The sequence below is a fragment of the Platichthys flesus genome, chromosome 7 (assembly GCF_949316205.1).
Source record: "Platichthys flesus chromosome 7, fPlaFle2.1, whole genome shotgun sequence".
Classification (NCBI taxonomy): Eukaryota; Metazoa; Chordata; class Actinopteri; order Pleuronectiformes; family Pleuronectidae; genus Platichthys; species Platichthys flesus.
Window position 1 is genome coordinate 21,557,594 of NC_084951.1, and position 13,850 is coordinate 21,571,443.

The 13,850-nt window shown below is 44.0% G+C and overlaps 2 protein-coding genes across 3 annotated transcripts; both read right to left on the reverse strand.

The window, feature by feature from the left end:
* Positions 1 to 1,339: 1,339 nt before the first annotated feature.
* On the reverse strand, positions 1,340 to 4,138 carry mipb (major intrinsic protein of lens fiber b). The gene is made up of 4 exons (XM_062390950.1): positions 3,419 to 4,138; positions 3,043 to 3,207; positions 2,858 to 2,938; positions 1,340 to 2,766 (listed from the first exon to the last, which is right to left on the reverse strand). Exons 1-4 carry the CDS (start codon positions 3,776 to 3,778, stop codon positions 2,581 to 2,583), a joined length of 792 nt encoding a protein of 263 aa, XP_062246934.1. The 5' UTR covers positions 3,779 to 4,138; the 3' UTR covers positions 1,340 to 2,580.
* Positions 4,139 to 5,745: 1,607 nt separating this feature from the next.
* Positions 5,746 to 10,616, reverse strand: LOC133956437 (aquaporin-4). Of its 2 annotated transcripts, none has more exons than XM_062391462.1 (6): positions 10,493 to 10,616; positions 9,766 to 9,957; positions 8,855 to 9,016; positions 8,604 to 8,768; positions 8,375 to 8,455; positions 5,746 to 7,868 (listed from the first exon to the last, which is right to left on the reverse strand). In XM_062391462.1, exons 1-6 carry the CDS (start codon positions 10,505 to 10,507, stop codon positions 7,653 to 7,655), a joined length of 831 nt encoding a protein of 276 aa, XP_062247446.1. In that variant the 5' UTR covers positions 10,508 to 10,616; the 3' UTR covers positions 5,746 to 7,652. The 2 variants fall into 2 exon arrangements, with proteins under 2 accessions (XP_062247446.1, XP_062247445.1); XM_062391461.1 differs by having other exon boundaries at positions 9,766 to 9,960; positions 10,493 to 10,614.
* Between the last annotated feature and the right edge of the window lie 3,234 nt (positions 10,617 to 13,850).

Here is a 13,850-nt window from a genome sequence, read left to right on the forward strand (position 1 = left end):
CGCCAGGAGCCCGATGAGTCGCACATGAGTCATGTAGGACATTTACATGGGTCGATAAAAATACTTCACTGATCATAAACGTTCATCATTTTGGGAAATAGGCTTTTTTTCACTTTCAAGAGTTAAAAACTACAACAAGCAATGAGCTTTAGGTGGATTTTTGAAACGAACTGTTTCCCCTTTTTTCACTTTTCATGCTGACCTTTTGGTAAATGGACTCTATTTATATATCTTATTATAAGTGTCATTCATACAGTACTTCTATATGCAGGACTTTTTTTCTATCAAATCTTCAACCCCTTGTTTAGTGGACGACCCACTATCTCTTGAGCTACAGCCGTCTCTGAGCTGAACGTATCTACCCGGCTGCTGGCTGTAGCTTCACATTGTGCATACTGTGTGGTTAATAATACTAGTATCATTTCTTATTTCTTGGATCCAGCAGCCTGCTCATGTACGAAGCTGTTGAATTTCATGTACATGCGACTGACTAATATATATTATTAAATATTCAAAAATATATTATCACCAAATCCCATGCAAAGACCAAAAGTGACCTCACATTCTGCTCTCAGTACTTTAACTGCACGTCCTCCTGAAACCATTCATTCCTACTGAAGACATAAATCATTAGTAATAATATTTGCCTGATCAATAAATTCCCATAGAGCAGGGAACTGTAGTCCTTCTTAAACATATTATATTTACACATGTTGTTATATGCAGCGCCCGGACAGTGTTTGTGGGATCTATTCAAAATAAACTACAATTCCCAGGTTCCTCATAATGAAGGGATGTGTCATGACGTGGCCCACTGCTGTTTTTAATTTGTAGTTTTTGAACAATGGTTTTGGTCTTTTCATGGGATTAGTTGACTGGAACTGAAATGCACCTGTAGCTGTTTGGTTTGTTCCGGAGTTGGAGTCACACTGTGGTTTATCAGCTGTGACGTACACGTGAACAGAAGACAGAGGGAGATAAATGGCAGAGTCAGTTTTAAACTATCTTTTCTTATCAAACACCAGTGATAGTGTTGGGTGGAGTGGAGCCAAACAGCCCCTCCCTGAACTACACCCCCCCCCCCCCATGTACCTCAGTAGGAAGTAATCTATTACATAAGAAGCATTATATTTTTCATTAAAGTGTATTTCCTGCTGAATGTTATGTTTCATTTCCATGCAGATATCACTGGAGATTCCTATTTTAATATCTAGATGTGAGTTTGTCATGTGCTTTTTTTTGCCACCTTCTGGCCAAAATCATCAATTGCAGCTCAAACTTCGCTCCACAATGTGCAGGGGGAATAAATGACCCAAACCTTGTAACAACTTTTGTTTTTTTAAATGTTTATTAATGTTGAAATTTTATTGAAACGCCTTGTGCTCCCAGTAAGGATCAAATAAGACTCAATGTAAAAGCTTGCACAGCTGATCTGCAGTGAACAGACCCACTATCAAAGCCAATATAGGATACAACATTTCCTTCGGATTGCGCTGGTTCAGAACAAAAAAGCAGATGGTTTGTGTAAAAATGAATCATAGCAAATACCACAGTGAGGGGAGGAGAAATGATGGTGTCTTAAAAAGTGTTGACGGATGAACACAGTCACTGGGACGAGACAGGAGAGCGGTAATGAAAATAAAAACGAAATAAAAAGTTCTGTATCTGCAAGCTACACATATACACACTCACTTTGCAAACACACGCGCACGTACGGGGCATGCACGCACACATGCACGCGCTCACTCTCACGCACACACTCACACGTACTGCAGAGGTATCCACACACACACACACACACAAACACAAACCCACAGATAAAATGTAGTGATTGAAAATAGTGAAACCCTGGTAAAATTCTAATGGTATCATACATCCACGTCTCGTGTCTGAAGTGCAGAAAACAAAATGAACCTAAGAAAAGAAACTAAAATGGAGATAAATTCAGGTGAATAATGAAAAGCATGACCATCTTCACTGGTCTAACCCAACTTGAAACGACCACAAACCCAGAGTGTTGCCCTCTCTACCCAAGCCCCAATCCCCCACCCCTTTGCTCCACCCTCACCTCGCCCCCATGCCCTCTGACCCTTGTACCCACATCCCTGCCTCGGCCTCCACAGACCCCTCCATCCTCGATCTGAGGCTTTTCCGCGCTCCGTTGTTTTGCGTCTCCGCTGAAGGCCTGGCCGGGTGGAGGAGGCAGGCGGGCGGACGGTGGGGGAGAGACGAGGTGGCTGCTGGTTCAGGTGCTGGTCACCACTTATCATCAGGGCACAGTGTCCAGCTCAGAATATAAAGTGAGGACTCAGGGGGGGGTTAGAGGAGTCTTGATGTGTGCTGAGGTTGAAGGATGTAAACCTATGTGTGTTTGTGTGTGTGTGTGTGTATGTGACTGTGTGTTGGGGTTTCTACACTGGGAGAATGGTATTAGTCTAGATGTGAGTATTCGGGTTAGTCTCGTGCGACGCTGTGTGAAGGCATGGCTGGTGGTGGTGAAGGGGGCAGTGGAGGTGGGGTTGGCGCAGCTCAGGGCCTTGTCCCTTATCATGATCGGAGAAGGGGGGTGCAGGAGCGGGTTTATAGGGCTTGCGTCTTGAGCTCGATGGACTCGCCGCGGGTGTCCTGCTGGGTCTCGCTCTCTGGGGGCCGGCTGCCCTTCAGGGTGGCCAGGCGCTCGGACAGACCCCTCATGCGTGGGAACAGCATGAAATCGTACAGGAGGGCGCCCAAGGCACCTCCTATCATCGGCCCGACCCAGTACACCTGTCGGCAACAAACATCGGCATCGTGAAACAGTTATTTACGAGGAATAGAGTGAAAGCTGTGGTGGGAGAGGATCTCTTCAGGTTCTTACCCAGTGGTTAACGAAGTTCCTGAAGAGCACAGCAGGAGCAAAGGAGCGAGCAGGGTTCATTCCAGCACCGGTGTAGTACATCTGAAACACAACGCACTTGTTACTGTATTGTGCTGCATCTGCACTTATCTGCATGTGTATCTGCATGGAGGGATTTTGTCCCTGTTGTGTCCGTGCTGTCTCACCCCCATGAGATGTCCGATGGTGACGGAGAAGCCGATGGAGAGGGCGGCAGATCCCAGGCGTCCGTTTCTCCTCTCATCCGTCACGGCGAAGATGCACACCACGAGCTGCATGGTGAGGAAGACCTCCACGGTGGTGCCCATTCCCAGGCTGATGCCAGGCTGCAGCTGGAGATGCATAAAAAATACATGCATCAGTCACAGAAAGTATAAATACATTAAATGGATGATCTCCTCATAATCATAAAACCTAAAACATGCTGCATTGAGCTGATACCACCACATATATCTTCCAAATTCAATACATTCCCAGACTAAAAAAATAAACGTTGCGTCGCCCCCAAACTATTTGTTTTTGTTTTCTTAAAACATTCCTTACCGTGTTCAACGCCATGTTGCCTTTCATGTTACCAGGTGTGACCCCGTACAGCACAGCGGCCCCAGCCACAGCGCCCAGGCACTGGGCCACGATGTAGAAAACGGCGCGGAAAAGAGACAACTGTGAGCCGATAAGGTAGGCGAAGGTGACGGCAGGGTTGATGTGGCCGCCGCTGATGTGGCCAATAGACTGGATGAGGGTGGCCGCTGCCAGCCCAAAGCAGAGGGCCACATGGAGGACATGATGAGGCCCAGTGGTCCAGCGCAGGGCAGCGCCCATGCCGAAAAATACGAAGAACATGGTCCCAAAGAACTCTGCAAAGACCGCCCGCCAAAAATTCATGGACCGGAACTCCCACATGGTTACTGTTCACTTGAGGCTCTCCACCAGATGAAGTGAAATTTAAAAATAAATCAGGATTATACCAGAAAAGGTCGATGTACCTTTTCAGTCCCAAAACAAAAAAAGGGATCTCCCTCTCAGTTCGAAGACAAAAACAGGTTTTCAGAACGTCAACAGACGAATCCACTCAACAGCCATGAACTGTTAAAGCTGCGTTCGCTTGCCGCCTCTGTCCACCTGTCGCAAAGACATATGTGTGAGCTGATGCGGGAGTGGGTGGAGATCTCAGGTGTGAAGAGTTGTCAAGAGGACGTGGGCATCAATGCTAAAGGGGTATTTCTAAAGCAGAGACGGGGATAGACAGAGTGTCCGGTGGACCTTTTAGCCTCTCTGACGGAGGGGAGAGGGCCAGACAGGGGCTTTATAATACCCCCCCAGGGGCCCCAGGTGACGCCATAATCCCCCTGCAGGGCCAAGGGCGGGGGGGCCAGCGGTGCGGGACATCCTAAATCAAACAAACTTAACCCCTTCTGTCTCCCCCCCCGTCACAGGCCGAGGCCAAAAGAGACAGCAAATCTGAGAGGACAAACAGATAAAGCGAGAAAGAGTGGAAATCTAAGAAAGACATTTGATGTAAAAGAGAGAAAGAGACGACAGGAAGGATTGTGTCTTTACTCAAGAGGGGAGAGGGGGGTGGCTGAGAAGAACAGCCCCAGAGAAGAGCAGCTGGCGCTGAGAGGGCAAACTTTTCTTTTGGGCGTATGTCATCTGTTGACATATCATAACTGTCATAATCAGGGGACACAAATGCTCATGGACAAGGACAGAAAACACACATGCGTGCACAAAGACCTGCACACACACCAACACATACACACACACACACAAACACACACACACACACACAAACACACACACACACAAACACACGCAGACACACACACATATACGCAAATGCAGATAATACGGTTGGGGCCCCGGACGGAAGTGCTCAAAGCTAACAGCGCTGAACTGACCCATACACTGAAATGCCTGACCCTGTGAAACCATTGTCTGTGCAATGTATGTGGGCCACATATGGACGCACACATTAAACATATAATATGATAATATAATAATAATATATAATATATAATATATAATATACATTAAACTAAAGCACAGATGCTTGTAGTGTGGTAAATCTCAAAAGCTTCAGGATCGGGTTTATTGCTTCTGATGACTGTTCTGGGGACAGTTCACCACCAGCCACAGTCTGAGGAGTCAGGGAGTCACTGATGAGGCCTGCAAGGATGATGATGGCTGAAACCTGAACTTGACTTTGCCTCAGAGCTCGGCGGCTTCACTGGCCGCACCACTACACGGCAAGCGTCATGAGGAGGTGGAGAAGGAGGTGGAGAAGGAGATGGAGAAGGAGTGAATGTGGCAAAGACAAGGACAAGAACACTGAGAGCCACGGGCAAAGAAAAATGTACACGACACTGCTCACTTCTCGTTGTCACAGGGGATTCTATGAGACGCTTAGACAGTGTGACGATTGAGGCCTACGACCAAAGCCCTGAATCTTCCCTGTGCGAATGTGTGTGTTTGCGTGTGAGTGTGTGTATGTGTGTGCGTGACTGTGTGTCAGAAGTGTGTCAGTGCAGCAGCAGGATTGTAGGGTGGGGGGCAGCGGGGTTACTGAGAAGCACCGGGCGTCGCGCTGACCAGTCGAGAGCCATCACTGTTGAGGGTGAGGCGGGGGTGCGGGGGATGAAAGCAGAACGCTGAGCTCGTCGTTTTAACTCGCTTTTATACATGTTAGAAAAAACACACACAATGCAAAATGCTGGCGGCACTGTGGCCGATATAGCTATTGTGCTTGTGTGTTTGTGTGTGTGTGTGTGTGTGTGTGTGTGTGTGTGTGTGTGTGTGTGTGTGTGTGTGTGTAAATAGCTTATTGTCTATCCCTGTCTGAATATTCAAATTACACTGCCACAGTAATACAGATTGCTAAAATGGTTATATTTGTACAAGATATCACAATATACAACTCTGCTTTACTCCAAATACTACCATGAATACACAATGAATACAGTGTTTATTATGCTAGATGTGTGTTTTAAAGGGTCAGTTGTGCAAATCCACAAAAAGAAATCTCTTGTAGCACTGGACAGAATAATTTTGCTCGGCTAAACACCACGAGACGTAATGAAAAACGTGTGAGTGAACCGACCATTTAAAATAATTCTAAACGAATGCGGTAATTATTATTTGAATGAAGGTTTCATGAAAGCAGCAAGTATTGTCTCTCACACACCTAAACAAACACAAAAGTGCGCTCTTTATGTCCATTTCAAATTACAAAGCGTATTTCCACTGAAGGAGTTCTCTCTGTGGAGCCATTACAGAGGTATGAAGGTCCATTTGTTTGTGAGAGAGGAGACAGACACACACACACACACACACACACACACACAGACACACACACGAGAGAGATGCTGGGCTAATTGAGGGCGTCATTGAACCTGCAGCGCGGAGGCAGGAGCTCTTTAGCATTTCAAAGCATTCACAGACACGAGGCGCAGCTGACAACATGAGGGGTTTTCAGCCGGATTTCTATGAGTTCCCATTATGAATTCTAATGATGTGCAAATATGAAAGTAACAATACTGAGTCCCACAATATTGGCGACACTCATAGAGACACTAATGACAGGGTGCTGGGACCTCAAAGGTCTCGGCCAGAATGCAGCTCCCACACCAATTTAGTCCCACCACCTAGAATATAATAAACATGCACTTTGTGTTGTAGTGTTACAGTGGAGGACGAAATCAGGCTCTTTAAAGCTGAGCTGCAGAAGATCATTTTCTGTCAATCTATCAAATCATAAATCTTCATAAATCTCTTCATAAATTTTCATAAAGCATCTCTGACAGATTTGCTTTTATCCCTGAATTTCTTTATTTCTGTGTTTTCTCTATTACATCTTATAGTGAAAATCATACTTTTCCACTCAATCACATGTGTGTAGTTCACTGACCGATCATCCAACGTGTAAATATGACTGCTTTAGTACAGGATTCGTATATTTTATATCTATCTGGTGTTAATATAATATAATTAATTAATTATAAACAAAGTTTTCAATCTTTTTTCACAGCAGATATTTAAACTTGTTACAGTAGAAAAGGCCAAAACATGTAAAAAAACTAGACTTTAGAGTTCATACCTCTGAAAAAGGCCCAACAGTCCCTTAAAATTCTATTCTATTTCTAACCCTAAACCCAGCAGGGTTACCTTCAACAGTCTCATGTGGGCCCTTTAGCTCAGTCAGTACAGCATCAGGCTTTAGCTGCAGGGTTGATGGTTCAAATTAGGGCAAGTACATTTTACTTACACATACTCATCTGGATATCTTACTATGAACCTGCAACCCCTTTAGGCAATAATCCAATAAATGTGGTGGGTTCTGGATCTTTAATCATCTTACTCAATAACGCAACCCTAACCCTAACAGCAACACTAACTCAACGTTACCCTAACTAGTTTTGTTCTGTAACAGGTCTAAGCATCTGCAGTGAAATTTATTCTATTATTACAAGTTTTATAATGTTTATATAACTCATTTAATTTGTCTTGCCACTGTACAATAGCCTCTCTCATCTTCAGCCTCTATATCTTTTTTATTATAACATTTATCACGTAACATTTAATTGTATTTATATCATTAACCTCATGTGGTGTTTTCATACGTTACAGTTTCCACAGCTTCTCCCTTTTCTTTGGTCTTCACCCCTGCTCAGTCTAATCTGCATGACATCAACTGTACACTATACATCTTCATCAAATCACTGTAATATTGCTGTAATTATTGATCCCATGTGTCTTTTCTCTTGAAGTGCATGTGTCTTCAGTTGCCGTCTTGTTTGTTGGCCTGCTTGGCTCTCATGGCATTCTGCGTGACCGTGGACAGGGACGATCCGGTCATACTGGCTGTCTCCACGATGTCGATGTCCTTACAGGTCAGACACGCCACCAGCTTCTGGCGAGAGGCGCTGCGTGCGAAGAGGAACTCGTGGGACACTCCGCCCAGCACAGCACCGAGCACCGGGCCGATCCAGTAAACCTGCCGGGGAGCCAAGGAAAAACAGATGATGGGGAGATAATATAATGAAGTATCAGACAGAGAAATGTTTTCAGTTCACAGAGGACTCCAAAATAAAGTGTAAGCTTATTATCAGCTGAGGCCATAAAAAGTTCAGTGGAATTTATATTTTTATACTTTATTGTCAATGAATCTCTTGAACAGAAAACCAACAATAACTTGATGTATGAAGCCATAACCTGTCCAACTTTATGCCTCTAGGAATTATAGACCTTTCAATCTTTTTAATACTCATGAATGAAGTTAGTTTAGGGTTGGGTTGTTTAAATAAACTTCTGCAGGTTTTAAAATCTGCAGACTAGCATCAATGTTTTTTATAGATGTTTATCACCCGTCTTATCACCTTATTCTTTAATACTGATATCTGCTTGATTCAGTGTTTGATATCGTATGAACATTGTCAAACATTTATTAAACAGTAGTGGATGAGTGTTTTTAGGACAGAGGTTTGGGACGTTCTCTCTCACCCAGTGATTTTCCCAGAACCCGACGATGATGGCTGGACCCAGAGCACGAGCAGGATTCATACACGCACCAGAGAACCGTCCCTGACAGGAACAACACAACACAAACACAAATTAATGTTTGGATTCCTGTAAAAAGAAACATTAGTACAACTGGAATTTAAGATGACTTGATAAAGACATTTATTTCTGGTAGTAAAAAACATAAATCTGCACCAAAAGCTTATTTTACCCCTATTAACACTCCAGCTGTGTGGGCCAATCCGATGGCTAAGTTCCCTGGTTCTGGACTCTCCCTCCGCCGCTGGTCCTCCACTGAGAAAATAGTGAAGACCATCTGGAAGGTGCACAGAACCTCAATACCCAGCGCCTGGCCCGCGTTCATCTCCAGAGGCACCTGAGCGGAATCACCACCGGATACTTCACACATGATGTCACGACTTTAAACTTTGAATTTGACGTTTGAATATTTCAAAAACGGACCCTGTTGACGAAGTGTTCCGCCGTGGTTTTCATCGGCAGGGCCAGGTAGAGGGCCCCGGCCCCCAGAGAGGCCCCCAGACACTGCACAGCAATGTAGAAAAGGGCCCTGTGGACATCCACCCTCCGAGTGGCCAACAGAGACAGAGTCACTGCCGGGTTCACCTGATCACAGAAACACAGACTTCAGTCAGATCACATCCTCCACCCAGCAACAGAGGTGCAAGTAACTAAATACGTGAAATATGTTTTACTTTTTACTCCACTACTTTTATCTAACAACTGCAGTGTGTTATTACAGATCCTCTGTGGCTGTGGCTGATGAAATATGTATTGTATTGTATAATACTCTCTTGTAGTTCCTGGTCATGTTTCAGATGTTTTTAAGTTGTTCACCAAAGAAACTTTTCCACTCAACTCTTCAATTAAAATAGCCAAATTCAATGCCTTTAAAAAAAAGGATTTGAGAAAAGGCCACATCTTCAATATTATTTTGTTGAAAATAACTTGTCACTCTTTGGACACCTGACCCCAGGTTGAGAGTCACATGACTAAACTACCAAACTGTTATATTTAACTGTATTAATTCTATAATGTGCATACTAATATATAAATGACAGGGGCCAGTTTTCAAGAACAAGCACCATTAATTTAGATTCTTCAGTACATTTAGTTGATCTTATACATACTTGTACTTTTGATATTTCTCGATTAATTTGATTAACCGAAAATAATTTAAAGCACTTAAGTACAAAGCACTAAGTTGCAATTCAGTATTTGTACTTTGTGATACAGGTTCTTGTACTACTGAGTACTTCTTCTACCACTGACGACCAACAGAGAGTTTCGATCAAGATCAAGTCAGACAAAAGAAATGTAACATTTCAGAATCAACGTGTGCCTGAGACATTCACCTGAGCTCCACTTATTTCTCCAAAACAGTGGCCCAGTGAAACAATCACCACACCCACTGCCACAGCTGGGTACAGGGGTCCCCCAGGGAGCTCTCCTGGGCCCGGCACAGAGGCGCCCAGCACGGCACTCACTAACACCAGGGTGCCGAGCAGCTCTGCCAGAATGGCTCGCCAAAACTGCCGACTCCGTAGCTCCTCGGGAAAAAGGGACATAAACAAAGACGGCCTATATTTAGTGTCACACGTGAGGTGAATCAAAACGGAAAAAATCAGCTCAGACCTTAAATATTGCTAAACTCCAATATTACAAATATAGTCACATCGTTCTTATAGTCCTAGAGGCTAATAAAAGATGTATCTCACATGCTGATGGTTATGTTTATCTGTCTAAGATAATCTTTCCACTGCCACCAGGAGCAATAAAAACTGTCAAGGATGAAACAAATGCTCTTGAAGATATAAACCGAGACACAGATAAGACTCATTGTTTCACCGTCTGACACAAAAAAGTAATTTTCAAACCGACAACATGCATTTGTCATTGTGTTCAATGTGTTCTCGATCACAATTAAATAAACGAATAGAGCTCTTCTTTTGCTGAAGCAGTTTAAAGTATCTTCAAGTACATCAACGCACATGACAGTGATTCAATCTATTATCTTTTGTCTCCCACAGATGGAAATCATGAGGGATTTGAACAAGCAATGCAATAAAATAGGATGCTCACCTCACGGCACGTCATTTCAAACTCAGTCTCTGGTCCTCAGGTTTGTTTCTCTGCAGCTCCGTCTGTCTGTCGTCTGTCTGTCGCTCTGCCTGCCGGGGTCTGAGGGCTTCAGGGTCTCTGCGACATCCCTCCTCAACTTGTAGAGTCTGAGAGGTTCTTTGATGAGAGCAGCCTCCTCCCCCTCGGTCTCTCTCCTCTCACCCTCTCCTCAGCAGACACCTCCGGCCCTATCCGGTCTGCCTGTGCACAAACTTCACCCGACACAAGCTGCCTCCTAAAGCTCGTCCTCCCAGTGCTGCTCCACGACCCGAAAATTGAACTCACCTTCAAGAAAACAAAGTGGAGCCTTTCACTCGTCTTCAAACTGAAGTGATTGTGGCCACTTCAGGGGGTTGCACAATGTCTGCATGGAAATCAAACAGGACAGAAAACACTTGTGGAAAATGGCAACTTGATCACAGCTAAAAGCACAGGGTCAGTTATATCATCACCTTCAAATGTTGTCTTATAATCCGAGTTGCTACAAATCATTTTTCTTAATTCTAGAAATAATTTAGAGACAAATATTTCTTCCAAAAATAACAATGCTCAGGTTTGATTGTATTAATATAACTGTATGTTTATTATTCAGGTTCTAAGTTTGAAGTGTAGTTGATAAAAATTTTGCTCATGCCACAAACATGAGAAAGAACATAAATACTAATGATAAATATAGAGCTGCACTGTCACTAGAGGTCAAACCTCTGCCGAGACCCAACGGTTCCCTTATGAAACCATATTTAAAGTCACTCGACTAAACGCTTATGAAATCAAAATCTCCCTGGCAAAGGTAATTAACTTGTTTCTGATTGTTTCAACAATAACATGACATTATAAGTAGACGTTCCCTTATGAAATATGGTTTCATAAGGGAACCGTTGGGTCTCGGCAGAGGTTTGACCTCTAGTGACAGTGCAGCTCTATATTTATCATTAGTATTTCATTTACTCACAATATCGCTGCCAGCTTCATCGGCACGTTTTTTCCAAAACTACAGAGTTAAAGTTAGCGTAAATCATTTTGCCTTTTTAAATGACAACATATGTTTGAGATCAGCTTGTTTTCACTCTACAGAGATAATGTCTGTTTGATTTCTGAGACATTTACAGACTTGTTGTTCTGGATGATCTGATGATCACTGACTTTTCCTCCAATAATCAGGACGAAATGTATTTCTGTTTCTGCACAGAGCCACAGACAGGGTGACAATAAGAATATCGACTTATCCTTTATCAACATGACATCAATGAAAAGTTGTACAAGGTTTGACGTCTTCTGTCCTCGACCCTCGACTAAGGTAACGGAAACAGGACAGACAGAAGTGCACATGAACAAAACAACAATATATATGTAACAGAAAATGATATCACAGTGTTTGTGAGCTGTGCTGTTGTGTCCTCTTTGTCGGGCTGAACTGCGTCGGTGTGTCCTGAGCACCTGTCACCCGTCGCTGCATATACAGTAAGAGAGAGAGAGAAACTAGAGCTACAGGAACGGATCATGTCAGCTGCTTTTAGATGATCCACTGGGTCGTATGTGGCATTTCTGTAGCAGATAAATATGAGACTAACACGACTCTGTATTTTAATGCTTCATCTCCAAGAGGAAAATTAAATTTTCCAAAGGTACGGAGCAGTGAAGGGTTGAGCAGAACTCCCCCTGCTGTGTGATGACACTAAAGAGCTTTAATATGATCTCTTTCCATCCTCCAAACTACTCGTGAGGTACCGCTCTCATCACCATGGGTACAAACTCTTTCATGATGCTGTTGCCATAGAGCCTATTGTGAGGCCACATCTGTGCACACGTTTCATTTTCATCCGCTGATATCAAACGATCACGGACCCGGCGACGGCTTCTCGCCAAACGGACCCAGTGAGGCGGCTCAGCGTCGTCTGAGTGATTGATTTATGATTTTTATCTCATATTTATTGTAAGATGTGTGTTTCAGCAGCAGAGTGGAGGCAGCTGACGTGATGTTTTGGAGCTCGGACTGATTCTCCCGGGCATCAGGGGCCCTCAGACCGAGTCCAGAACCAACTGGTTGGTTGGGATGGGGGGGCTCGGGGGGGGGGGGGGGGGGGGGGATAGGCAGTGTTGGTGTGCCCCATTTTACCCTGGATTACCCCCTCCTCTCCACGGCAACTGTGTCCCTGTTATCCCCCCTTTTGTGGAGCTAAGCCCAACTGTGTGGACGGGGGGGGGGGTCAAACTGGAACCCGCTGGCGTGGGGAGTTTTTACCCCCCCCTCCCCCCCGTCCCTCTACCCAGAGTGCTGACGCTTACACAATCGCACACACAGATATACACACATACTCACACAAAGTGCAGACTCAGGGATTTCAGAGAGTGAAAGAGGGCAATGGGAGAGACGGAGAGACACAGTTCACATATTTCAGTTTTAAATTCTAAGTAAAGTCATGTCTTTTTTAGTTTTTGGGGATGTTTTGTCATCAGTGTAGATGTAAGTGTGTATATACAGTAAGTGTATGTGTCTCTATGTGTTGTGCTCGAGTCTTTTCCACCTCGGAGCAGCTGGGAGTGATGGCAGCACCCAGCAGCATGTGCCACGGACAGGACTCTCCAGGGAGCTGCAGGGGCCCTTGCACACTCTTCACCAGGGTCCAGCGTGGTGCTGGTCGAGCGGCTTCTCGCTCTCTGACCTGACGCACGGCCGCACTTTGCTCGTGTGGGATACGGTGAGATCTATGAGGAGGCGTTTGAGGAAACAGATCCAAAAAGTTCACTAATGAACCCAATGGGGTCACTTTCCTGTTCTTGTATTTACAGCAGTCCAATAAATAGCAGGAATATTAAATAACTTGTCAACAAACTGTAAAAGCACAAAAAACATGAATATTTTATAAATATGTTAGTATATTGTTTTAACCACTGAATGACACAAGAGTCCACATCAGAAATATAACACAAAGTACAAGAGCTGTTCCTTTATCCTGATCTGGTTTAATAATTAGAAACAGGGAAGTGTTTGAATATTAATGGCATCAATAAGTTCAGAATACGATCATGTGATTCATTTAATGAATTAGCTGCAGCTACTTCTTGTTTATTCTGAACTTCCAATTAAAACATTAGTCAAATTAAAGACTCTGATCTGATCTGATTACAACCTTCTTATTTTGGTAACAAGTGTGATGCAGGTGAAAGGCGTGTGCTTGGTAAACATTTTTGTGGAACTTCAGTTCGGATTATATTGTAACTCTATATATGTGTTGTCACATTTGTACACCCTCCCATGTGTGTATCTATTACCGTCTATACTGCAGCAATACTTAATTTGTATTAAATGGGCTGCCGA

Coding starts and splice junctions, on each gene's coding strand:
- mipb (XM_062390950.1), bottom strand. CDS start 3,778: ATGTGGGAGTTCCGGTCCATGAATTTTTGGCGGGCGGTCTTTGCAGAG. Junction 3,208..3,418: donor GCAACATGGCGTTGAACACG/GTAAGGAATGTT, acceptor ATGCATCTCCAG/CTGCAGCCTGGCATCAGCCT. Junction 2,939..3,042: donor CCATCGGACATCTCATGGGG/GTGAGACAGCAC, acceptor GTTGTGTTTCAG/ATGTACTACACCGGTGCTGG.
- LOC133956437 (XM_062391461.1), bottom strand. Junction 8,769..8,854: donor CGGAACACTTCGTCAACAGG/GTCCGTTTTTGA, acceptor GATTCCGCTCAG/GTGCCTCTGGAGATGAACGC. Junction 8,456..8,603: donor CAGCTGGAGTGTTAATAGGG/GTAAAATAAGCT, acceptor TGTTCCTGTCAG/GGACGGTTCTCTGGTGCGTG.